This window comes from Heterodontus francisci, chromosome 8 (assembly GCF_036365525.1).
Source record: "Heterodontus francisci isolate sHetFra1 chromosome 8, sHetFra1.hap1, whole genome shotgun sequence".
Classification (NCBI taxonomy): Eukaryota; Metazoa; Chordata; class Chondrichthyes; order Heterodontiformes; family Heterodontidae; genus Heterodontus; species Heterodontus francisci.
Window position 1 is genome coordinate 63,444,759 of NC_090378.1, and position 27,155 is coordinate 63,471,913.

The 27,155-nt window shown below is 40.3% G+C and overlaps 1 protein-coding gene across 2 annotated transcripts in view; it reads left to right on the top strand.

Moving 5' to 3' along the window:
* Nucleotides 1–27,155, top strand: part of efcab14 (EF-hand calcium binding domain 14) — a 127,133-nt gene that overhangs the window by 22,133 nt on the left and 77,845 nt on the right. For both annotated transcript variants that reach the window (XM_068037242.1, XM_068037243.1), the window contains exons 4-7: nt 6,046–6,144; nt 8,070–8,180; nt 18,284–18,475; nt 21,720–21,803. In XM_068037242.1, the coding sequence (XP_067893343.1) occupies nt 6,046–6,144; nt 8,070–8,180; nt 18,284–18,475; nt 21,720–21,803 (486 nt within the window). The remainder of the gene's footprint in view (nt 1–6,045; nt 6,145–8,069; nt 8,181–18,283; nt 18,476–21,719; nt 21,804–27,155) is intronic.

A 27,155-nucleotide genomic window follows, 5' to 3' on the forward strand; every position in this document is an offset into this window, starting at 1 on the left:
GATGATGCAACCTTCCACAACAGCGCTGCTGGCATGTCTTCCTATTTCCTCAATCGCAAATTCCCTCGCTGTGGTTGATTGGGCCCTTAGCCGTGCCCGACCTATTTCCCGCACTTCTACCTCACCCCTTTTCTGCTCCCCACCTCCCACCCCACTTTCCATTCCACTGGCCTACACATCCAAAGCATCTCCCTCTGCCATTTCTGCCACCGGCAAACACATCTGCCCTTCCCCTCCCATCCTTTGTCAGCATTCTGAAGGGATCCTTCTCTCCATGATACCCTGGCCCACTCCTCCATTACCCCCAACACCTCTTCACCTTCCCATGCAATTGCAGGAGGTGTAATACCTGCCCTTTTACCACCTTTTTCTTCACCACCCAAGGCTCCAAACACTTCCAGGTGAAGCAGTGATTTACTTGTACTTACTCAAATTTAGTATACTGTATTTGCTGCTCACAATGCCTCTACATTGGGGAGACCAAATGCAGATTGGGTGATTGCTTTATGGAACACCTCCGCTCAGTTCGAAAGCATAGCCCCGAGCTTCCGGTTGCTTGCCATTTCAACACCCGCAACCCCCCCCACCCCCGCTTTCATGCCCACATTTCTGCCCTTGGTCTGTTGCAGTGTTCCAGTGAACATCAATGCGAGCTTGAGAGCAGCACCTGATCTTTGGATTCGGCACTCTACAGCCTTGTGAGCTGAAAGTTGAGTTCAGTAACTTCAGAGCATGACTGGCCTTTTAAAATTTTTTTAATATATTGTATTTTATTTTTTAACCATGTGCTTGTTTTTCATGTAGACATTGCAGCTCATTATTCTTCCATTAACACTCTGGACTAATGCTTTGTCTTTCGCCACAAGCATTAACACATTGTTTGCTTTTATCCCATGACAACTTTGTTATTTAATCTGTCCTACCCTCTGCCCTATCACACACCTTCCCTTTTGTTCTCTTCCCCACCAACCAACCCTACCTTCAGTTGCTTAAAACCTAATTCTTTTCTAACCTTTGCCAGTCCTGATGAAGGGTCACAGACCTGAAATGTTAACTCTGCTTCTCTCTCCACAGATGATGCCTGACCTGCTGTCTATTTCCAGCACTTTGTTTTTATTTTTTAAGTCAGGGTCTGCCTGTTGTGCCTCAATCAAAGACAATCTGCTAAACAATTCGCCATTGCTAGCCTTGGAGCCTTTTCTACCATCATCCCCATCTAAATCCTTGAAAAAAGTCTCGGCCAACCAAACACCCGAATTGTCCTCCAACAACTGAATCCTTCTTATCCTGTTTAATCTTATGAATTTGGGATCTTGTCATTGCATAATTTAGGAATATTCCAGGAAATTCCTCCTGCAAAGCTTCAGTTTCAGCAACCTCAGCTGGCTTTTCTGAAGCTACTGGCGATGCCAATACCTTAGTCCCAGCTAAGTCATTAGGAACAATTCAAAAGGTTCAACAAAAGTACATTCTGTTCAAAAACAAAAACTCAAGAAAGACCCATCCCGTGGCTCACTCAGGATATTAAGGAGAGTATTAAACTAAAAGAAGAGGCTTGCAATGTTGCAAAAAGTGGTGGCAAGTCTGAGGATTGGGAGTGTTTTAGAAACTAGCAAAGGGTCAAAAAGTTGATATTAAAGGAAAAATAATGAATGAGAGTAAACTAGCCAGCAATATAAAAACAGTTTATAAGTGCTTTTATCAGTACATAAAAAGGAGAGTAGCTAAAGTAGACATTGGTCCGTTAAAGGCAGGAGAAATCATGGGGAATGAGGAAATGGCAGAGGCATTGAACAAATATTTTGCATCTGTCTTCACAGTAGAGGACACAAGTTGCACACCAGAAATAGGCAGTAACCTAGGGGCTAAAAAGAGTGAGGAAATCAAGGAAATTGATATCAGCAGAGAAAAAGTATTGGAGGGACTAAAATCTATCAGGTCCCTGGGACCAGATGGCCAACACCCTAGGTTTCTAAAAGAGATAGCTGCAGAGATAGTGGATGCACTAGCTATGATTTTCCAGAATTCCTTAGATTCAGGAATGGTTCCGTCAGATTGGAAGTAGGCAAATGTTACAATGCTTTTCAAGAAAGGAGGTGGGGAGAAAATCAGGAAGTACAGGACAGTTAACCTAACATCAGTCATTGGGAAGATGCTGGAAACTATTATTAAAGAAGTCTTAATGCACTTGGAAATGCATAGAAGCATGGTTTTACTAAAGCGAAGGCTTGCCAGACTGATTCCTGAGATGGCGGGACTGATGTATGAGGAGAGATTGAGTTGGTTAGGTTTATATTTGCTGGAGTTCAGAAGAGTGAGGGGGGATCTCATAGAAACCTATAAAATTCTAACAGGAACGCTGGTTAGGCCACAGCTGGAGTACTGTGTACAGTTCTGGTCACCACATTATAGGAAGGATGTGATTACGATGGAGAGGGTGCAGAGGAGATGCACCAGGATGTTGCCTGGGCTGGAGCATTTCAGTTATCAAGACAGACTGGAGAGGCCTAGGTTGTTTTCCTTGGAGCGGAGAAGACTGAGGGGGACCTGATTGAGGTATACAGAATTATGAGGGGCATTGATAGGATAGATAGGAAGAAACTTTTTCCCTTAGCGGAGAGGTCAATAACTAGGGGGCATAGATTTATGGTAAGGGGCAGAAGGTTTAGAGGGGAGTTGAGAAATTTTGGGCCGAAGGGCCTGTTTCTGTGCTGCAAAACTCAATGACTCTATGACTTGACAGGGTAGATGCAGGAAGGATGTTCCTGATGATGGGGGAGTCCAGAACCAGGGGTCATAGTCTAAGGATATGGGGTAAACCTTTCAGGACTGGGATGAGACATCTCTTCACCTAGAGCGTGGCAAACCTGTGGAACTCGCTACCACAGAAAGCAGTTGAGGCCAAAACGTATGTTTTCAAGAAGTAGCTCTTGGGTTTAAAGAGATCAAAGGATATTGGGCGAAAGTGGGAACAGGTTACTGAGTTGGATGATCAGCTTTGATCATAATGAATGGTGGAGCAGGCTCGATGCCGCAAATGGCCTCCTCCTGCTCCTATTTTCTATGTTTATTAGAACTTTTTGAGGATGTAACTAGTAGGTGGATAAAGGGGCACCAGTAGATGTAGTATACCTGGATTTCCAAAAGCCATTCGATAAGGTGCCACATAAAAGATTGATAGGCAAAATAAGGGCTCATGGTGTTGGGGGTGATATATTAGCATGGATAGAGATTGGCTAACAGACAGGAAGCAGAGAGTGGGCATAAATGGGGCATTTTCAAGTTGGCAGACAGTGAATGGTGGGGTGACACCAGGATCAGTGCTGGGGCCTCAGCTGTTTCCACTCTGTTAATGACTTGGATGAAGAGACAGAGAATAATGTATTTAAGTTTGCTGATACAAAGCTCGGTGGAAAGGTAAGCTGCAGGGATGACAGAGAGGCTGCAAAGAGATATAGACAGGTTAAGTGGGCAACAAGATGGCAATGTAGTATGATGTAGGTAAGTGTGAAGTTGTTCACATTGGTCGTAAAAATAGAAAAGCAGAATATTTTTTAAAAGCTGTGAAACTGGTACATACTGATGTTCAGAGACACTTGGGTGTACTCGCACAAGGAATACACAAAGTTAACATGCAGGTGCAGCAGGCTATTAGGAAGGGAAGTGGCATGTTGGCCTTTATTGCAAGGGGATTGGAGTACAGGAATCAAGAAGTCTTACTAAAATTGTACCGGGCTTTGGTGAGACTGCACCTGGAATACTGCAGTTTTGGTCTCCACATTTAAGAAAGGATATACTTGCACTGGAGATGGCACAACAAAGATTTACTAAATTGGTACTTGGGATGAGGGAATTGTCCTATGCTGAGAGGCTGAGTAAATTGGGCCTATATTCTCTGGAGTTCAGAAGAATGAGAGGCCATCTAATTGAGACATACAAGATTCTGAAAGGGCTTGATAGGGTAGAAGCTGAGAGATTGTTTCCGCTGGTCGGCGAATCTAGAACACGGCGCAGTCTCAGGATAAGGGGCTGATCATTCAGGACTGAGATGAAAAATGGCTGCACTCAAAGGATTGTGAATCTTTGGAATTCTCTACCCCAGAGGGTTGTGGATGTTCCATCATTGAATACATTTAAGCTGGGATAGACAGCTTTTTGGTGTCTCAGGAAATAAAGGTATATGGGGAGGGGATAGAAAGTGGAAATGAAGCCCAAGATCAGCCACGATCGTATTGAATGACAGAGCAGGTTCAATGGGCTATATGGTCTATTTCTGCTCCGATTTCTTGTGCACTTTTGTTCTTGTTCCTGTACAGGAGTATGCATATTCTGTGGATGTAAAGCAATGCAAAGTGGGATGGAGAACTGTGATGTCAGGTTTTGTGCCTTTTTTGTGTCGCCCAGAGATTTACAGTAGGAAGCTACCCCCTTCCTTCATTTTCATCTGACAAAGCCAGAAGGATGCCAATTTTCTAGGGGGTGCTAAAAAGAAGTGGGTTTGGGTCCAGGGAACAAGTCTTGGCAGAGACATTTGTACTGGATGCCTTCTGACTGGTGCTATGGAAAGCATCCTGAAAGCCCTATCACCAGCAAGGTTGCTGTGGTACTCTTGAGGTCATTGCTCATTGAGCACACTTCAGATGTGCTCTGCGTATCTGGTACCCAGATGCAGAGGAGACGGGAAAATCAGTTCTGAGGCAGAGTTTTAAAAAAAAACAAACCTTTCTATAGGCATACTGGCTATCCTCTTTCTGCTGGGGAAGGTATGAAATCTGCGAATGAAGCAATGGCAGCGATAATAAATTGCTTGAGTTTTTATGGAGGAGGTAGATATTAATATTGTAGAACAATCAGAGGTGGCTTAAAGGTCCTTGTGGGGGTAATTATTCAAAGGGAAAAAGGCACTGAAAAGGTTAATCAAAATAAGTTTGACAAATCGCTGGAAACTATTTTAGAATTCTAAGGAAAGAAATAGTAAAGGCTCTGACTATAATTTTCCAACATGCTTTGGAAAGGAAAATTGTGGCAAAGTACTAGAAGATGGTAAAAGGTATAAATTGGGAAAGTGTAGTGTTGCTTCAGTTAATAAAATATTCTATAATACAGGATTTAATTACTGAACACTTAAAGAAATACAAGTTAATCAGAACCATCATATTGGATACCAAAAACTCTTACAGTATCTTTTGAAGCTGTATTTTTAAAAATACAGTGAATAGGATTTATAGCATTCCATAAGGTACACATAGAAAATTGGGTAAACATAACACGTGGAATTCAGAGAAATGTGCCCGCATTAAAAATGAAATGGTGGAGGCCAGAAAGAAAAGGGTACAGGTAAAAGGAAGTTCCTCTGATTGGAAAGGTATGATGAACAGTCCCCTATAGGAACTGTTGGGATTCTGCAGTGTACATACATAAAACTGGCTTTAGAAATTGAGGCCAGTATCAAAGTTTACTGGAGACACCAAATTGCTGGCTGAGGTTTTGTGGTGGTGGTAGGGAGTGTGGGGAAGATGGAGGGGATGGTGATGTGAAATATTTTGATATATTATGAAAGACTTGAAAATTCGAGAGTTTATGGGTAGTCTTCGCACATTGTGGCAGGTGCAGTAGAAAAAGGGAAGTAATATATTTTGGAAATCAGAATTAGGAAAGGAAAAACAGGTTTATAGTGTATAGAATCAGAGAGACCTTAGTTTAGAGAGAGACTGGTCAATGTGGCAGTGCAAGTTGATACACTAGTAAAATGAGCAGGCACAAACTTGTGCAAATCAAACCATTTAAAGGGAAAAAACTTCAAGGGGGTGGTTAGTGTGTGGAATTTTCTGTCACATTGCTGTTAACTGCTTAAAGAAAAATACCAAGTGTGTGGAGTAAATGTGAGAGTGGGTTTAGACTAGATGACTTGTGGGAAATTGCCCAGCACAGACTTAGTAATTGTTGTGGTGAAGCTGGGAGTTAAATTGGCTTTTAATCTGATCGTTATTTTGACCCTCAAGTTGGAGTGTCAAATTCTAATGCGCATTCTTGTTTTATAAACAGATTAGCCGACTGAATTCAGCTGTTGCCCATTTAAAAGCCAATGTCAAATCGGCATCTGACTTGATCAACCTTCCCGTCACTGTGGAAGAACTCCAGAAGGTATGTTATGTAGTTTCCTACAGCATAATCTGGTTGACTGAAAACCCTCTAATGTACCATATTCATCTTTTTCATATCTGATGGGAGAAGTCTTTACAAATCTTGCTTTTATGTAACATTTTTAAGCAAATTATGTCGAGGTGCTTCACAGTTGGGGCTTAGACCCAAGTAGGATGGAGGATTAGCCCTGTCAGAAAGCAACATTAAAAGAAGCTTTTGGAGATGAACATGCTACGATTTGGAATGGGACAATTTTAACTTTGCATAAATGCTAGACTTTACAGTAGGAGAAATTCTTTCAGCCATGAGTTATTTGAGCAACTTCTTAAGAGTGGTATGCAGACCAGACATATGGTATGTCCCATTTAGTCCTTAAAATGAATTAGGAGTGATATAACAAGGTTCGGAGGTTGATTTAGGGAGAGGAATTCCAAAGTATGTAAGAGAAATGGCTGAAGGTTCTGCTACTAAAAGTGAAGTAGACCAGAGTTGGAAGATTGGAGAATGTTGGCAGGTTGTTGAAATGGAGCGATTTTCCAAAGCAGGGGAGTGAAACCATGGAATGGTTTGAAGAGAAGAAAAATTTAAATCCGTGTACTGAGCTTTGGGGTGCAGTTGGAGCCTGGCCACAGCGGGATGATAGATGTGCAGAATGAGATTGATGTGTGGGGGATTTTGAATGAGTTGAAACTTGTGTAGGGTGATACTGGGAGGTGAGCCACAAGGTAGGCACTGATGGTCAATTGTGGAGTCTTTGTACTAAACTTGCGTTCAGTTGTAGGAAGTTGTGAAACCCAATTTACAGGTTTAAAAAAAAAAGTCTTTGACATGACATTTGTTTGATTTCTAAGGACTAAATGGCACATATAGAATGTCTGTCTGCTTGATGCTTTTTGCAAGAGGGTTTCTCTTTATTGTAGACCTGTGATATTTAAGCAATGTTAAAATTGGGCAAGGTCAGCCGAAAGGAATTTGGGTGCCCTTGTATACGAATCACAGAAGTTTAACGTGCAGGTACAGCAAGTAGTTAGGAAGGCAAATGGTATTGCAAGAGGGTCGCAGTACAAGAGTAAGGAAGTCTTGCTGCAATTATATAGGGCTTTGATGAGCTCACAGCTGGAGTATTGTGCCCTAAGAAAGGATTTACTTTCCTTAGAGGGGGTGCAATGAAGGTTCACAAGATTGATTCCTGGGTAAGAGGGTTGTTATAGGAGGGCAGATTGAGTAGGATGGGCCTATATTCAATGGCGTTTAGAAAAATGAGAGGTGACCTCATTGAAAATTTTTAGAGGGCATGACCAGGTAGATGCAGAGATTTCATATCCTCTGGTTGGAGAATCTACAATGAGGAGTGATAGTCTCAGGATAAGGGGTCGGCCATTTGGGGCTGAGCTGAGGAGGAATTTCTTCACTTGGAAGGTTGTGAACTTTAGTAATTGTCTACCTTAGAGACATGTAGATACTCAGTCACAGTCAACTGAGATCAATAGATTTTTGGGCACTAAGAAAATCGAGATCTGGGGATAGGATGGGAAAGTGATGTAAAAGTTAATCTTATTGAATGGAGGAACAGTCTAGAGGGTCCATATAGCCTACTGCTGCTCCTATTCCTTATGTTCTTCCAATTCTCTACTCAACAGCATTGTGGGAGTAATTTCACCAAATGAATTGCAATGGTTCAAGAAGGTGAACGCCATCGCCATCTCAAGGACAGTAAGGGATGGGCAATAAATGCTGGCTGTGCCAATGATGCCCATATCCAGAAAATTAATATAAAAATAAACTGATCCAAGTGTATTAATGCTCTGGTAACTTCTGAAGTGCTCTTGATTTTTGTAAAATAAAACATTTTAATAAATTGCAGAAGAGATATATATCTGTGTAAAAATATAAACTAAATGTATTGACTGCATTGATTTTTGCAGAGTGTTGCCACAATTGGGAGCACGCTTACCAGTGTTCAACATGACGTTGATACTATACAGACTGTCTTAGAGGATCAAAAGAAAATAGCAGAGACACTTCAACAAAATGAGGTGAGGACTGTGGTAATTAAAAAGAATGAGGGTCAGCATGTTTCATACTGGGAGAATGTATTCTTTTGTGATAATTACTCTTCAGTGTTCTGGCAAAATGCAAGCATACTTAATTTTGCATGTACTAACAATTTTGCATCTATAACCTGAGGCTGGAGTATTAATGAGAGTTGGCAGAACTATTGTAACATGGTTATGTAACTCCTGTTGGAATGAAATTTATAATTGGCATTTCTGTTAATATTTGTAAGCATTTAGAAGAATAAGTATCGAGTTTTGCCAAAATCAGTATCACGATTTTTCTCACTAAACAACTTTACTTGTTAATTGAACATAATTTCTACCGTTATTGCATGCTAATGCAAATAGGATAATCAATAAAATGAGCTACAGAAATATTGTCTCATTTACTCCTGTGAATAACAAGCTGGTTAGCCCAAGTGTTTTGGTAGTATAGAAAACAAATTCTCAAAGATTCAGTTTGATCTTTCATAACATCTTGGTAGGTATGGGTATTGCATAGTATTTGATGATACAGGAAAGGAAACAACCAGGTTCAGCCTCTGGTCTGTATGAATTAGTCAATCTAAGCCAGACCTGGGAGGAGTGTGTTATAGTTGATCCTGATAGTTCCGGGTTGGAGAAAGAGAAAGCAAGGCATGGTTCCAGATACTTATTGAGTGACCTTCTGGAATTTTGTGCAGATTTAGGGGTAGATGTTGGTGGGAAGGCTGTCATATTGAAGTTGCATAACCTGTCAACATGTGTTTTAGACTTAAAATATACTGATTAGCCACTTGGATCTGTTACTTGAGAACTGCTGCCACCTGTGGGCCTGACCCCTCACGGGATTTTCTGTCTTCAGAAAGGAGGAATATGAGGAGAAAGCAATTGGAAAAAGTTTAGGAGGGAAAAAAAATCACATTGACGTATTTGTATATGTTTTTATAATGAAATACGTTATTTTAGAATTCAGACTAGCAAAAAATATTGTTCCTTCAGTCATACATATGAGCATGTATTTGTCAAGGCAGAGATTAAGGAAAATGATACCAAAGTTTTGAGCTCAAATTTTCAATCTGGTAAATGTATTTATATGAAATTCCAAATTCCTTTTAATCTAAATATAATAGAAAAAATACTTAAATGTCCTGAAAACTAGATACAGGAAAAATATATTCCTGTTCTAGCTAATAAAAGCAGAAAATGCTACAAATGCACAGCATGTCCATCAGCACTTAGAGGGGGGGGAAAAGAGGTTAATGTTTTTGATTTGGAAAATAAGCATGTCCTCTATTAGGACTGAACAAAATGAAAAGGGGGAGTGGTGGGAAAAGAAAACAGGTGATATTCATGCTGACCATTTTGCATTTTCCTATCAATCACTACGACATCAGCTGCATGAACTTTTTCCTCCATTGTGTCACCCATGGCTCAATTGGTAGCATGCTTGCCACTGAGTTAGAAGGTTGTGGTTTCGAGTCCCACTCCAGGACTTGAGCACAAAAATCAAGGCTAACACTCCAGTTTGTTGCTGAGGGAGTGCTGCGCTGTTGGAGATGTCTTCTTTCGTATGAGAAATTAAACAGAGGCCCTGTCTGCCCCCTCAGGTGGACATAAAAGATCCCGCGGCAGTATTTCGAACAAGAGTAGGGGAGTTACCCTGGTGTCCTGGCCAATATTTATCCCTCAATCAACATTACAGATACAGATTATTTGGTCATTGTCACATTGCTGTTTGTGGGAGCTTGCTGTGCACAAATTGGCTACCACATTTCTTACATTACAATAGTGACTACATTTCAAAAGTACCTTATTGGCTGTAAAGTGCTTTGGGATGTACACTGGTCGTGAAAGGTGCTATATAAATGCAAGCCTTTTTTCTTATCTAACTCCTTCTGAACTTGGAGCTTTCCATTTTCGCTATCAATTTCAACATCAACCCTGATGACAAAATTGAAGCTGTTCAGTCGTGGAAGAACCTCTACCTGGCCAACTATTTGATCCCCTTTCCTGTCTTCCACTAGCCCATGATTCAACTACTGTATATCCACAGGCTCATTCCTTCTCCTCTTTCCCTTCCCCCTTCTTCCCCTCTCTCCCTAACTGAGTACCTCCATTTTGCAGTTCTCCAACTCTGAGCAGCCCCTTTCCCTGTTTCCCCATCCCCAAGATACTCAAATTGGACTTTTCAGCTTGCTGCTCTCCCTTCAAATTAGTTTCCCCTTACCTGGACTGTTACTTTCCTCACTTGTTCAGACTCTGCCTGTCTCTATCCATGACTCTTCTGATGCCCTTTGTCACTTTAACAATTTCAGACTCTTCTTGCTCTTTTCATCTCTTCATCCTGGGCACACATTTCCTCTACACCTTATTCCAGATAGTTTCTAGTTGTTCTTCCTTCACCAGTGGCCCTGCCAGACCCCATCCATCAGTTCCTTTCTCTTTGTCTGAATTTGCTCTCACTTGTATTTTATGTCCACTCACTTCTTCCAGTTAAAAGGGTTGTCTAGGAACCATGGGTCCCAATTATGCCTGCTCTTTTTAAAAGATATGGGCAAAATTTTATTCCAGTTCTTCTCTGGTATCCTCCCCGATTTCTTCCTTCAGATTGAGATATTGGTGCTGCTTTTTGCTTTCATTCCGATTTAGAGAATTTTATCAACTAAACCTATTTTCCACTTTGTTATGTAGTCCATCTCCCATGCTTTCTTCCTGTTCCACTTCCTACAAAGGTGTCACCCTCTTCTTTGTCTTCATCTCTATCTATCTGTTCTGACAGCTTCATTTCCTTTATTCAGCTGGGAAGAAAGGACATTTTGAAGTTTTCCCTTGGCGTTGATAGGTTCCTTGATGTGTGTGCCTCATTTCCTGTGACTCCTCTTTAAGCCCTACACCTTTTACAAAACAGTGATGTACCGCAGCCAAGCTTCCATGTTGTCTTTCATTCTGGCAAACCAGATCATCTGCCATTTGGGCCACTTTGCATGTACTAACTCAACCGAGGATATTGTATTTGCTGCTCAGTGTGTGATCCCTTCGGTTTTTGTTAACCACAAGTTACTATCAATCTTGAACTTAAAATTAACAATTGGCTGAGTTTCAACTGCCATTTGCAGAAGAGTTCCAAACTGTTTGCCTGTAGAATTGTTTAACTTCACTTCTGAAAGGCCTAGCCCTAATTTTAGGCTATGTACTCTAGTACTCTGTCCTCAATCAGTGGCAGTGGTTTCTCTATCTACTTTATCAGTTCCGTTTAATACCTTGAAAACTTTGATCAAGTCACCCCGTAACCTTCTAAAGTACAACCCTAGTTTGTTAATCTCTCCTTATAATTTAACCCTTGAGTGTCCAGGTATCATTCTGGTAAATCTACAGTTCCCTACATTAAAATCCATTTGCCACGGTTTTGCCCATTTACTTTCTCTTAATTTTATATAATATGCTGCCATTTACACATGACCTACCCTTTACAAATCCATGATGATTATATTGATCAGCTGGAAATTTTCAAGGTGTTCAGTCACTCTATCCTTAATTATAGACTCTAGTAATTTCCCAACAATATGTTAAGCTAACCTGTCTAAAGTTCCTTTGTCTCCCCTCTTCTTTCTTAAATAGTGGCGTGACGAGTGTAATTTTCTGATCTGAAGGAATTGTTCCTGAATCGAGAGAGTTTTGGAAGATTATAGTTGGGGCATCTGCAATGTCTCGCCTATTTCCAGATGGAAACCATCTGGTCCTGGGAGTTTGTCCCTCTTTAGTGCCATTAATTTCTTCATTACTGCTATTTTACTCATTAGTTTTGGTAAGTCTCTGCCTGTGATTCATCATTAGTTTCCTTGGATATATGACATGCTATGCACATTACTGTTTAAAACCTTGCTAAATAAAAATTTGAGGTCTTAGGGACTGCATTTTCCACTTCAGAACTTGCCAAACATAGCTGTTGCAAACAGATCCACCACTGTTATGACTGTTCAGAAATGATTGGATGGCAGATTAACTTTCCAACAGATGGTTGAGTATATGGCTATTGAAGATCCTAACCCTGGAGTTTTTGTTTTTAAAGAACATAAATATATTTGTAGGTCAAAGCTGTGAAGGGGTAATCCCGTAAGTGCTATTCAAAATCCCTGAAGCAATCCAACATACCCACTGACTCATGGGAGTCCCTGTCCCTCAACCACTTAAAATAGCGAAGGTGCATTTGGGAAGGTACCGAGCAGCTTATGAGATCTCAACAGGACCACATGGAAACCAAGTACAGGCAGCAGAAGTAGCGCACAACTCTTCGAGTAACTTGCCTATCTAATTTCTCGGAACACCACCTGCCCTAGGTGGTAGAGACTGCGGTTCGTGCATTGGACTTGTTAGCTATGTTGGAACGCACTGAACCAGAGTGGAAGCAAGTCATCCTCTGTGCCAAGGGGCTGCCTAAGAAGAATTAGAAAATACTTGAAATTATTGTAGAATCTTATCGCACAGAAGGACATTATTTGGCCCATCATGCTTCAGTTGGCTCTTTGAACGAGCTGCCCAATTGAGTTCCATATTCCAGCTTTTTCCCCATAAATCCTACGAATTGGATCTCTTTTTTTATTACATGAGCATTTACTGTTTGAAAGTTTTTGTGGAATCTGCTTCCACCACCCTTTCAGGTCATGTTTTCCAGATCTTAACAACCCTGTGTGGAGGGATTTCTCCTCATTTCCCCTCTAATTCTTTTGCCAATTATCTTAAATCTGTGACCTTCGGTTATCAACTGACTGACCAGAGGAAACCGAGCAAGTAGGGAGAAATGGTCAAAAACCCCATATAATTTTGAATACCTAAATTAGGTAATCTTTTCTGCTTTGAGGAAAACAATTCCTGCTTACATACAAGCATATGAATTAGAAGCAGGAGCAGGACACTTGGCCCTTCGAGCCTGCTCCGCCATTCAATAAGTTCATGGCTGAACTCGTTACTCCACATTTCCACCTACCCCTGATAACCTTCCACCCCTTTGCTGTTCAAGAATCTATCTATCTCTGCCTTAAAAATATTCAAATACTCTGCTTCCACCACCTTTTTAAGGAAGAGAATTCCGAAGACTCTCAACCCTCTGAGGAAAAAAAAATTCTCCTCATCTCTGTGTTAAATGGACGACCCCTTATTTTTAAACAGTGACCCCTAGTTCTAGATTCTCCCACAAGGAGGGGCGATCATCCTTTCCACATCCACCCTGTCAAGACCCCTCAGGATCTTGTATGTTTCAATCAAGTTGCCTATTACTATTCTAAATTCCAGCGGATACAAGTCTAACCTGCCCATTCCAGGTGTTAGTCTAGTAAACCTTCTCTGTACTGCCTCCAACGCATTTACGTCCTTCCTTAAATAAGGAGACCAGTACTGTACCAGTACTCCAGATGTGGTCTCACCAATGCCCTGTATAGCTGAAGCATAACCTTCCTACTTTTGTATTCAATTCCCCTCGCGATCAATGATAACATTCTATTAGCTTTCCTAATTACGTGCTGTACCTGCATACTAACGTTTTGCAATTCATGCACTAGGATACCCAGATCCTTCTGCATCTCAGCTCTGCAATCTCTCACCATTTAGATAATATACTTTTTTATCCTTCCTGCCAAAGTGGACAGTTTCACACTTCCCCACATTATACTCCATTTGCCAGATCTTTGCCCACTCGCTTAACCTATCTATATCGCTTATGTCCTCTTCACAAGTTAATTTCCTACCTATCTTTGTGCCAACAGCAAATTTAGCATACCTTCAGTTCCTTCATCTAAGTCATTTATATAAGTTGTAAAAGGTTGAGGCCCCAGCACAGATCCCTGTGGCACACCATTCATTGCATCTTGCCAACCAGAAAATGATCCATTTATGCTTACTCTATTTCCTGTTCGCTTGCTAATCTTCTATCCATGCCAAATGTTACCCCTGACACCATGAGCTTTTATTTTCTGCAATGACCTTCGATATGACACCTTATCAAATGCCTTCTGGAAATCTAAGTACGATACATCCACTGGTTCCCCTTTATCCACAGCACATATAACTCCCTCAAAGAACTCCAATAAATTGGCAAACATGATTTCCCTTTCGCAAAACCATGTTGACTCTGCCTGATTACCTTGGTTTTTTTCTAAATGCCCTGCTGTAACGTCTTTAATAGCTTCTAACATTTTCCCGAAGACAGAGGTTAAGCTAACTGGCCTGTAGTTTCCTGCTTTCTGTCTCCCTCCCCTTTTGAATAAAGGAGTTACATTTGCTATTTTCCAATCTAACTGAACCTTCCCCAAATCTAGGAATTTTGGAAAATTAAAACGAATGCGTCAACTATCTCACTAGCCACTTCTTTTAACACCCTAGTCTTTCTCCATAACTGAAGCCTCTCATCTCTGATATCATGACAACTTGTTTTTATGTAGCACATTTAGTGTAATAAAACGTCCCAAGGTGCTTCACAGCAAATCAAAATTTAACACCGAGCCGCGTAAAGAGAGATTGGGCCTGATGACCAAACGCTTGGTTAAAGAGGTATATTGTGAGGAATATCATATTGGCGGAGAGCGGGACAGAGAGATTTAGAGGTGAAAGCTGAGGGTTATAGGGCTGCGGGAGTTTAGCAATAGGGAGGAGCGAGGCCAGGGGTGATGGGTGGGTGGAACTTGGTGTGAATTAGGACACTGGCAGCAGAGTTTTGTCTGACATCAAGTTTATGTAGGATAGTATGTTGAACAGTGAAATATAGAGTTAACAAAGGCACGGATAAGGCCTTGTTGAGGCAGGGATGGAGTTGGGCAATATTACAGAAGTGGAAGTAGGCGATCTTAGTGCGGCGATGTGGTCAGAAGCTCATCTTGGGGTCAAATATAAACCAAATTTGCATACTGTCTGGGAAAACCTGCTCTCTATCCTCTCCAAGACCTTAATATTCTTCATAAAATATCTTTCCCAGAATTGTACACAATACTCCAGCTGAGGCCAACTGAGTGATTTGTAAAGGGGTAACATGAGTTCCTTGTTTTTGTGTTCAGTGCCCCTGTTTTCAAAGCCAAGTATCTCATACACTTTCTTAATCACCTTCTCAATTTGCCCCCTCTCAAAATAGTACCACTTAGGTTGGTTAGTAAACCAGTAGCTTTTGAAGATCTGTGCAGTAACTAATATAGATTTTAGAAAGCCATGTGACCTAAACTAACCTGATGTGTTCAACAAAGCTTTTTCGGTAATTCGTGAACATTTCCAGCCGATATAAAAATTGGCTCGATTAAGATCAATATGCATCACTTGATTCCAATCTTAAAACTTCATTTTTACTTCTAATGCTTATTTTTGCAGGGAAATGTAAGAGGGATGCTCTTGGACTATACTGTAATTGTTAACCCTCAAACTAATACAGTAATTAAAATGTAAACTAAATTGTTGACAAAATGTTGTTGAGAAAGTGGATTCACAGTCAGATTTTGGAGTTAAGTGCAAGTGTTTCTCACTGGATCCTTAAAATTGTTTTAATTGTGGGGTCCATGCTTAAAATGTTTAAACAAGTTTAAAATACTTTTATACGTTTGCATAAAATATGAAATGGAGCACATGATAAATTGTGGTACACTGGAAAAAAATTAAATGGCAACTTGGAATTTATGTAATTGATAAATTAGGCTTGATCTGAGATGTTTTGATAAACCACTGCTCCCAAATAATACATGAAATATATAGCCATCGGCAAAATTTTATCTGGTCATAATATATTTTGACATTTGTAACATTGGTTGTTCAGGACAGTTAGCCTTCATCTCAATACAGGGGTTGACTTTTAGCTTGTGGTTTGCTGATCATCCATTTGCGTGGTATTGTATTCATGTTAATGTTCCTCTCCAACCTTTATCTTTTCTGGCTAAAGAATTTGAGGTTTTGTGAATGTAACTAAGAGTCAGATGAAGTGAGATAAGACTGAATTGTGAAACTACCTGTAAAGTTAAAGAAGCTGCAGACAGCAAATAAAACATACTAACTCAAAGGAGAAACCTGAGGAAGAAAACCTGAAGGGAGACTTCAGTCAGATTTGAGGAGGCTAAGTAGAACCTGAGTAATTTGGTTTGCCTAATATTTTAGGAGCTGGATATATAACCACTGCATGTAATTTTAATTTGGATATGTGCATAAGCTAAGCTTGAGATTTGTTAAATACAGTAAGCTGACAAAAAGTCGTGATGGTTTCTTAAATGAAACAATCTGTTTGAAAAAAAAACTTGTAGAAGTTCAAGCATATTAACTGGCAGTTTTATCTGTAAGTAGTTTTCATGTAGCAGATGGGTACCCTTGCATTTTCCAGAAGTTTCAATAAAGGCTATTCTTACAATGCATCTATGCTGAGTGGTACATATTGGCAATCTTCTGCTATACAGAGCTTGCTTCTGTTTTAACAGTCAACTTTTTTAATTTTGCAAGTACAGTAATTTGTATTTTGGGCTAATTAATTGTACAGATTAGGGTAAAAAAAAAAATTTTATGTAAATGGCAAGTGCAGAAATCAACCCGTGTAACTCTATCGAGCAGAAACACTGATGAGCAACATGAAAAAGAAAATGGACCAAATCTTGCTGGAGCAGAGCATCTTGTGTGCACCGTTAGACTTTTACCTGCGCTTTTCAGCTCAAATCATTTGCTCATAACTTGCTGGAAGTGCAAGCTGATGACTATGTGGCAAGGGTAATGCGCATCAAGGAACTTGATGAACGATGGTACCAAAAGACTAACCAGTGAGATTTAAAGATTGAGAAAGAACCGTAAATGAGAAGAGGGTGAATTTAAGTTAAATTGAGTACAGATGATAGGGTAAAAAGGATTTGCGAGAGAAAAGAAACAAAAATGAGAAACTATGTAAATTTCAAATCTTTAAAATCTCAATTTACTATATGCAGGAATGAGACTTAGCAGTTTAAATCGTTCCCTTTCTGAACCAGAGATTACTGATATGCTAATCAATAATTGTGTCGCTAAAAGGTTGCTTTATTAATTATGATCCCTAACTTTATGGTGAGTTTATTAGGCAATTAATGTGCAAATTCAGTAAGTTTTGAAAATGAGAAGTACCGTTTGTGTGAAGTAAACGGCGGGGCGGTGTAAATCAGCCAGCAGGAGATTCACAACTCTGCATATTTCTTCAAGCCCTGAATTTGCTGGCTGATTTGCACTTTACTGGTGTGTATTGTTGACATGTTTTTATTTCCAGGAAAATATGACCCAATATGTCTTCCAATCAATGTTGCAACCAGAAGTATAATACTAGAAATTCCAGCATTAATTGTACTGTTTGTCATAATAGACGGTCTTTCATTACCAATGTGGAAATATGAGTTATTTAATGTTGGCAAATCTCGAGTCTTTCAAACTCCCGTTTGCCTCAAAATCATAATGCTCTTGTCTGTGTTGTACTCTGCATTGTGCTCAAGTGAGCCTGAATTTGGTGTCTCTTTATTTGGAGTTAGCACTTCATCAGGTTCACTGTCATTTAGACACATGAAACAAATTTTGAACTGTGGATGGCACTTCTATAATATTCTGATGTCTTTTTTTGTAAAATAAACTTTTGTTGTGGAGTAATAAATGGACCATGTGTTGCTGGCACAGACACAACGGGCCAAGTGGTCTCTTTCTGTGCCGTAAACTTTCTATGATTCTAAAAATTGGGCCTAATGAATGCTGCAGTATCCACAGGTACAGATGTTCAATGATGTTTCATACTTTGAAGAGACCTCCTTTTTAACAGCAAACTTGGATAGACTGGACAGTATAACAAAATAAATAATATTATCTGGGACTGATTGTTTGCTTCTCGCTTTCCTTATATTGCAAATTATTGAGTGGAAAGGCTGATAAACAACCTGAAAAAGATGATGCATCTGTGGCAAATAAAATTGCAGGAGCTGAAGTTCTGTCCCACTCTCTTGAATTAAATAAGTAAATAGTTGTGATTAAGCTGCAAAATGTAGACTTTCGCATAATTAAAACATGGTTAAAGCAATAGCTTTGTCAATACACTGTTCAACAACTCTGTCTTTGATCACATTTCTTATTTTTCTATGTTTCAGGACATCTTGAACCTGCATGATGAAGTAAATGAGGTGAATGCCACCCTCATGTTTTACCATACACACCATGACCAAAAGCTGCATCACATAGATTTAGCAGTTAGTAATCTCAGCCAGAGAATTGCCTTACTGGAGGGAAATTTGCAAATTGCCAGTAATACTACTAAAACAGCAAATGTAAATGGCACTGTGGTAAGTGTAATTATTTTGAATTCAGAATAATGAGAGCTGGCAGTTAAGGTCATTCGTATTGTGGCCTATTAGAACTGTGTGCCTTTTGAAAGCAAGGATATATTGCGTTAAAAAATTACAATTAAGTAGAAATGGAGGGAAATAATTTGAATCATAAAGCTTTCTTTATTCTGGACCACCATATATAATTGCTGGATATCAGTGAATGACCGGTCAGGTTCAAGGAACAAAGAGTGTGGACTTTGTTCGTCAAATGAACAATCTGAGATTGGATTACTTGGGCAGCATATGCAAAGTGGTTTTCATTTTTTGTTCTGGCTAACTTTCATAAAATAGGTGATGGGAGATCTCCAGAATTAGTAGGGTTGTGATGAGGCCTTTTAATATGTTGAAGGAGCACTCGCCAAATCCAATTTATATAAAGTTGTGTGTTTGTAATTTGTTGAGCAATCATTCATGCCTTTGTTGATTCATAGAAGGCAGTGTGGTTTGATTTTTTTTTAATAGTTTATAAATGGAAACCTGCAGTAATGGTTGTTTTTCTGTACCGTGTCCCTTAATTCTTTCCAGATAGAAATTAGACTAGCAACAATGTATGCAAAGCAAATGTAAAACCCACAGCTAGAGAGCTTGAAGACATAGGGTTCTTGGGAAATTTGACTTGAATTTCATGTAGTTGCAATTATTTTGCTCAAACAGTATGTGCACCTTATCTGTTATTGTACTAAGTTTGTCAACATCAAGATAAGGATTGTTGCAACTATGAATTGAATACTGTTCCTTTTTTTTTAACAATAGATGCTAGCACCAAATTAATTCAGTCATATTGCCCAGATTAGATGCAAGTTGAAGCTTGCTATGCTCCCAACAGCACACCTTGGTCATCAACCATTCATTAGTTTCATGGCAGCTTATAAACAAGAGTGTAGTTTTCTGCTTGAAGTTGTGTGGTATTTTGAGCTGTTTTCATTGGGTGTATCCAACTCAAAGATCTTTTGCTTGAAGAAAGATATTTGACGAGAAGTAAGTGTGGACTAGAAAGACACTGGCTCAGATGATTTTTTAAGCTTTAGGGAGCTTGAGTGCTAGTTTAATCGCAAGTGTACAAGACTGATATTGGTGTCAAGACCAGAGGACATTTGACTATCTCTGACTGATATTGGTGTCAAGACCAGAGGACATTTGACTACCTCAGGCTTGCCCAGCATCTTAAACCATCTGAGTGGGTTGATGCCTTGGGACAAATTGGAATAATTTTTGTTTTGTTTCATTCCATAAGTCAGATGAAAGGGAGAATCATTTCTTTCATAGTGTTTCTTGATTTAATTTCTCTGAGAACTGACTCTTTAAGGTGATTTCTAGCCAATCTGTTAACTCAAAATTCTATCTTAAATACACAATATACACAAAAAAATGTTGAATTCCTATGAGTGCTATTCATGTGTGAAAAATAATTGAGGGTCACTGGCATTTTCTCATTCTGTTGGTAGTATTTTTCTTGTATCCTTATCAAGTGTATGAAACTCTAGAATGGAATTGCAAATTTAACTTGTGTTTTCCGTTTTAATATCCCCCAACTATGTCAGTTTTTTAAGTACTGGTAACAAATGTTCAACAGATTTAAAATGCTAATGGACTACTACTTGCATTTGTAGTATATAGGATCTTTGACATAGTAAAATGTTCCAGGGTTCTTCAATGGTATAAAGGAAGCTGATGCTAAGCCATAGGGGAGAGAAAGAGGTGTGATAAAGATCTTGGTCAAAAAGAAGAGGCTTAAAAAGGTGGCGAGGGAGTGGAAAAGGTAAAAAGGGTTTAGGGAGGAAATTTGAGAGGGAGACCTAGGTAGCTGAAGGCACAGCTGCCAATGATGAGGTGAAGTGAGGTGTAATGCATGATAAGCTCGAGTCAGATAAACAGGGAGATTAGGATGCAGAGAATTGTAGGGCTGAAGAAGGTAAGAGATGGGTTCTTTTTGAGAAAAAAATTGATGCATTGGGGACAGGAACAAGAACACTTGGTATGTGAGAGAATATGAGCAGCAGAGTTTTTGATCTGATATTTATGGATGGTAGAGGATGAGTGGCTGGCGGGGAGAACATTGGGTTAATTTAGTCTGTAGATGATGGAATGAATGAAATTCAGTGGCAGATGGGCATTGCACTTCCTTATAAATAGTGAAGGATGGCGACCATGCCTGGAAATATTTTACACGTCCAGTTTTTTTTTTTAAAACTCGCGCTTTGTCTTCTGTTTTGCCTGACCAGTCGTCTTTTGAAACTGTGGCCGGAAATGTTAAAGCTTGTCGCCGATCTCTGCTTCGAGCTTCAAAAGCGGCGGGGCACACGCGAGGGATTTGCCCAGCTGAGTGGCTATAATATTTAGTGCAGTGGCTCATTTACATGGAGGCGCGGAGCACTTGCCCCCTCTACATAATAGGGGGTGGGCGATCCGTCGCCGGCAAGCCTTTAGGTCCATTTACATTTTTAAAGTTACAGGTTTGTTAGAAAAAAAGTAAAACTTTTTATTAGCCGTTTCAATCCCCTCTCTTTCCCCCCCCCCCCCCCCCCAAATGACTAATCAATTCATAAATTGCTCCCTCCCCCCCGCAAAAAAAGTAAAATCTCAATTCCGACCTCCCCCCCCCCCACCCCCCGAACTTTCTTTGCTTTAACCTTCCAACCCCTTCCCACCATCCCCGCCACCAACCACATTAGTTTCTGCCGTTCTCCCCCTCACCACAGCGTTCTGCTTTGGATCTTCGAATGGAGATCCAAAGGTGCGAGTGTTTCGACGACAGGCCGGGATATTGGAGCGGGACGGCCGTCATTGTGAGGTAAGTATTAATTACTTTAGCATAATTTATTTTGCTCCCCATCGCTGAACGATGGGGAGGCTGCTCCGAGGCCTCACTGCCGCCAGTAATATGGGGCGGAGCCTTCCCGTTGTCGAGATCCCTGGCGGGCCTCTCCTGGAGGTATTTTCCTGGCCCCCCTCCCGCTGCGACTCCTGACATGGTGGGGGGTGCGGGTACAGGCTGGTGAAACCTAGCCAATATGGTGTAAATTAACAGTGGGAAACAGATTATTAATCCACTTGAAGTGATGTGATAAGTTACTCTAGCCATAAGGCAACCTTGCCCACTTTAATAATCTTTTACTGGGCATCCAATGAGTTTATTTCACTGTTCATTCTTGGCACCAGTAGCTCAAGCTTTACTGAGCCTTTTTTTTGTAAATTGCAGGCGGCTCAGGTGAATAGCTCTCAGGAAATAGTCAGTTCAAATCGCCTAATTGCTGTCAAAGCACCGAAATCTTCAGGACTAAATGTAAGTAACACATTTAAATTCCTTCTGGGTGTTTGTCACACTTTAATTTGCTTTTTAATCTTGCCAAGGAATAGCAAAGCTAAAGCCAAATGGCAACCTCCCGTGCCTTAATCACTCTGACTACAGGTGGATTCTCCCATTGTAAGGCTCAAGTCTAGGGTCTGGAGCACAGTTCTGATGTTTAATGCTAATCTGGCCTTTTCTTTAAGATTACCCCTTGTGGCAAATAAGGTTCTTGAGTTAGAGATTATTTGTGTTTAGTGATAGAAGTTTGCAGATTACCAGGTGATTGTTGATTTCCTGATATGTATCAATCTGATTACTTCCCTAAGAAAAATTAACCTGTAATTGACCTCAGTAGGAACTGAATGTCTTTTTAATATTACGCTTTGTGATGTTTAGAATATAATGGACACATACTAGATGCAAGTCTTATCTTTCTGTAGGTAGCTAGGTGATCTGTGGCATTAGTTACATTAAGTTGAATAATATGCTGGTACCATGTAAATGCAATGCATTATTCTGCTCAGGCATCCTTTTAAGGCGGCAAAGTTCAGTTATCAAGTAAACTGTAGTTTAGTTATTTTGATCAGAGTACTTTGTAGCTTGCTCATTATTTTCAAGCTGTAAAAAGGTTTCCTCTTTAGCCACTTGCGTGTAAAGCATTGCATTGTTGGCGCACATAGAGGATAATAGGCCAGGAGGGATGGCAGACCCAAAACACTACCTGCCCTATTTTTCATACATTAGTAAAGAGCATATTGGGGAAAAACCAACAGGAAATATTGTTATAGTTTGAGGAAAGTGATTGTTCTGGGAAGGACATCAACTTCTGGCTTTCAAGAGAGTTTGGGGCTTCCAAATAAAAGATGAGTGAGGATGTTCCAAGGTGTAAAAAAAATTCTATAGGTGAATGTAATCATGTGAAATGTCAGATTACTAAAGCATTTTTTATTGTGTTGAAATTTATTTTCTTTTTCGGAAGGCTAAAAAGGGAGACTGCTGGATAAACTTTGTTTTCTACCTGCACTGCACTCCCCACCCCCCAAAAACAAAATTGAATAAATTGATTGTGCTTCTGTGCTGTCTTATTGGTAGACTTTGCAGACTGGTGATTATCAATTTTGTCCTTGTGTTAAATGCTTGATAGTTCCTAAGTGGTCATCTTCATACTGATCTTGATTGGTAAGCTGCAAATATAATGAGTTGCGATTTATTAATGTACTTTCAATGTAAAATTTGAATGAATGAAGCTTGATCGCAAAGACTGCCTACTTCCACCTCCGTAACATGCCTGCTTCTACTCCTGTCTCAGATTATCTGCTACTTAACCCCTCATGCAGGTCTTTGTACCTCTAGACTTGATTATTACACTGCTGTCCTGGCTGGCCTAACATCTTCCATGCTCCATAAACTTAAACTCATCCAAAGCTCTGCTGCTCATATCCTAACTTGCACCAAGTCCTGTTCACCCAGCACCTCTGCTGACTGAACTACATTGAGTCCCATTGCAGCAACACCTTGATTTTAGAATTCCCATTGTTTGTTTCAAATCTATCCATGTCTTTGCCCTCCCATCTGTTTGTAACCTCCGCCAGCCCTGCGACCATCAGATCTCTGTGCACCTTCAATTGTGGCCTCCTGTATATCCCCAGTTTTAATTGCTCCACCATTGGCAGCTGTGCCTTCAGCTACATAGGCACTGAGCTCTAGAATTCTCCGCCCACTTGCCGAAAGCCTCTGTCACTCAACCTCCCTCCCCCTGTAAGACGCTTCTTAAAACCTGCCTCTTTGACCAAACTTTTGTTATCTGCTCCAAAATCTCCTAATGTGATTAGGTGGCAAATTTTGTTTGATAATCTTCCTATCACCCTGGGATGCTTTATTACATTAAAGGCACTATATAAATGCAAGTCTTTATGTAGCTGTGACAGGGAAGAGAGTATTCAACGTACTTTATAATATATTAGGTTCATTTCTTGTGGAGTTTAACATCATCTCATGTAGGTTTCTTATGCCATCTAATATCTGAATCACTGACTTCAGTAATAGTCAACTGATTTTCTTATTAAATATTATTGTGGTATCTTTACCTGTGTTTTAGGGATCAAATTGTGTAATTCTGTTCATTTTTCCCATTAAATCACAAATGGGTGACCCAACTTGCAGGGATAGAGTGGGGGGGATGAGACTGACTGGATTGCTCTACAGAGAGCTGGCATGGACTCGATGGGCCGAATGGCCACCTTTTGTGCCATAATGATACTGTGAATATTAGAGTATGTTCCTTTAGCTGTGCACTCAATTTTTAGTTCACATTTTAACTTTTTAATGTATTAATCATTTGTTTGCTCTTTCACGAGTGTGCTCTCACTTTTGTGTGTGCAATAACTAATACAGTATATTAACTTTTTTGTAAACTATTTAAAATGAAATTAACATTAACTCTCAATTTTTTGGCCAGTTGACATTCATATCATTTGGGAAAATATGCATATGGCTTGAAAAGGGCAGGAAAAAATATATGCTGCAAGTTGCAGGCACAGTTGATAATTCTCTTCAGTTGATAGCTTGATAGTTGCAGGAACAATGTCAACTTGTGTCCCACGCTTTGAAGAAAGGCGAAGGTCTCAAAACTAAGGAATTTGATATTAGAAGGCATGACCATTTTCTACGTTAGTTTAATCATGTGAAATATGTAACTATTAAATTGGAAACAAGAAATGCTCGAACCACTCAGCAGGTCTGGCAGCATCTGTGGAAAGAGAAGCAGAGTTAACGTTTCGGGTCAGTGACCCTTCTTCGGAACTGACACGAAACGTTAACTCTGTTCTTTCCATAGATGCTGCCAGACCTCCTGCGTGGTTCCAGCATTTCTTGTTTTTATTTCAGGTTTCCAGCATCCGCAGTATTTTGCTTTTATTAAATTGGAAAGCTTTTTCCAACATCAGAAGCGCATTACTGAGTAACTGTATGGCACTTGAAAAGATGAATAGCTGCTTATAGAAGTATGGGAAGTTACAGGTGCCCAATGGATCAGTGCTTGGACCTTGAACTTTACAAGTAGAATGGAGACAAAACTCAAACTGTGACACTAAGTTAGGACTGGAATGAAACAATCTGTAGCTGTCTGATTGTATACAGAGGAATCTAGGTAGATTAGGAAGTTAGGCAGGAGAATTGCAAATAAAATTCATTGTCAACAGGTGCAAAATGATGACACATGGGAAGTAGAATAAGCAATATAGTCCAGTTCAGATGATCTGTCATTTTTTGCATTTATTTTTGAATTATTCAAACATTTTATTTGAGCAACATAAAAGAAAGCAAAGTGTAAATTTAGTGTCATAATTTGAAGTAAGTGGCTTTGAATTCTATTTAGTAGACTGTGTAAACTGGTATTTGTCTAAAGGGCACAGTAAAGGAAAGGATTTGGGGTATTGGTGGACCAATGAATGAAACCACCTACATAAGTGTGAAGCTGTGATAAATGAGGCCCATGGAACCTTACATTGCATCGTGCATTCGATAGAATACAAATCATAAGCTGTGATACCCTATTCAAGGCATTGGTTCTTCTCCATCTGGAGTACTGTGTGCACCATATTACAGAATGGACGTCATGGGAAAAGTGCAGCATAGGGCTGCCTGTCTGATGTATGGCATCTGAGCTCCAGGGAGGAATGAGAGAAAATCAGTTTGTTTGCATTAGTGATGAGAAACCAGAGAGGGAATCTTGCTGAGGTGTTCAAGATCTTCAAGGGTTTTGATTAGTTGAACCCTGAGGAGCTGTTTACTGTGGCACGAAGAATGATAATGAATGGCCATGGCATGTAGTTCAGAAGATGGATGGACAGTGAAATATAATGTGGTGAATATATGCAATGGACTTCCCAGTGAAGCTATCAAGACTAACAACCGTGGTAATTTTAAGAGGGAGAGAACAGGTATTTGGCAAGAAAATAGTTTTTAGGGATATTAGTTGTGGAACCATGTATTCTATTTTGAATTCCATGACTGGCCAGATGTGCTGAAGTGGTCTTTTCATGTCTTGAATGTTCCTATGATTTGATTGGTTGAAGTTCAGATTTGATGGACTTGATAGTCTAAACTTGCATTTAAATGGCACTTTTAATGTGGAATATTTTTCCCAAGGTGCTTCATGGAGGCTTAATCAGAAAGAGAGAGCGCTGATCCCCCTTAGGAGGGGTGACCTAAAACTTAATCTAAGGCATGTTTTTAGGGAAGGTTTTAAAGAAGAAGGAGGAAATACAGAAGGAATTCTACAACAGCTGCCAAAGGTGGGGTGAAACAAGTGGGGGATTCACAAAATGCCAGATTCCAAGAGAGTTTGGGATGGGGGTTTGCAGAGATGGGGAACAGCAAGGCCATTAACAGATTTAAACATCAGGATGATAAATTTGAGGTGCTGGGGAACACAGGCAGCCACAGTATGTCAGCGAGGACTGGGGTGATGGGCGAGAAAAAGGCAACTCTGTTTTGCATGAGCTGAAGTTTATGGAGGGTAGTGGATGAGAGGCTGGTCAGGGGAGCATTGGATTACTTGGAGGTTAATATACAGAGCGCTTAAAGTAGCCAGAAGTGCTGCACAAAGAACAGCCAGGCACTTTGCAAATGACTCCTGGCAACACCAATGCAGTTGTATTCAGTTGGCCTCCGACACTGGAAACATCAGAGGAATGTATGATTGCATTGAGAGCTTTTGGGCCAACCATCAAGAAGATTGCCCCCCTCAAATCTAAATCATGAAATGATCACTGACCAACGCAAGTAAATGGGCCACTGGGTGGAGCACTACCTAGAACTGAACTCCAGGGAAAATGTTGTCGCTGATACCGCCCTCAATGCAGCCCAGTCTGTGCCGGTCATGGATGAGCTGGACGAACAGCCAACAAAATCGGAACTCAGTGATGCCATTGATTCTCTGGCCAGTGGAAAAGCCCCTGGAAAGGACGGCATTACCCCTGAAATAATCAAGAGTGCCAAGCCTGCTATACTGTCAGCACTCCATGAACTGCTTTGCCTGTGCTGGGGCGAAGGAGCAGTACCACAGGACATGCGCGATGCCAGTATCATCACCCTCTATAACAACAAGGGTGACTGCAACAACTACCTGCTCAGCATAGTGGGGAAAGTCTTCGCTCGAGTCTTTTTAAACGGACTGCAGAAGCTGGCTGAGCACGTCTACCCTGAGGCACAGTGCGGCTTTCGAGCAGAGATCCACCATTGACTTGCTGTTCTTCATTCGCCAGCTACAGGAGAAATTCCGTGAACAACAGATGCTCCTCTATGTTGCTTTCATAGATCTCACCAAAGCCTTTGGCCTTGTCA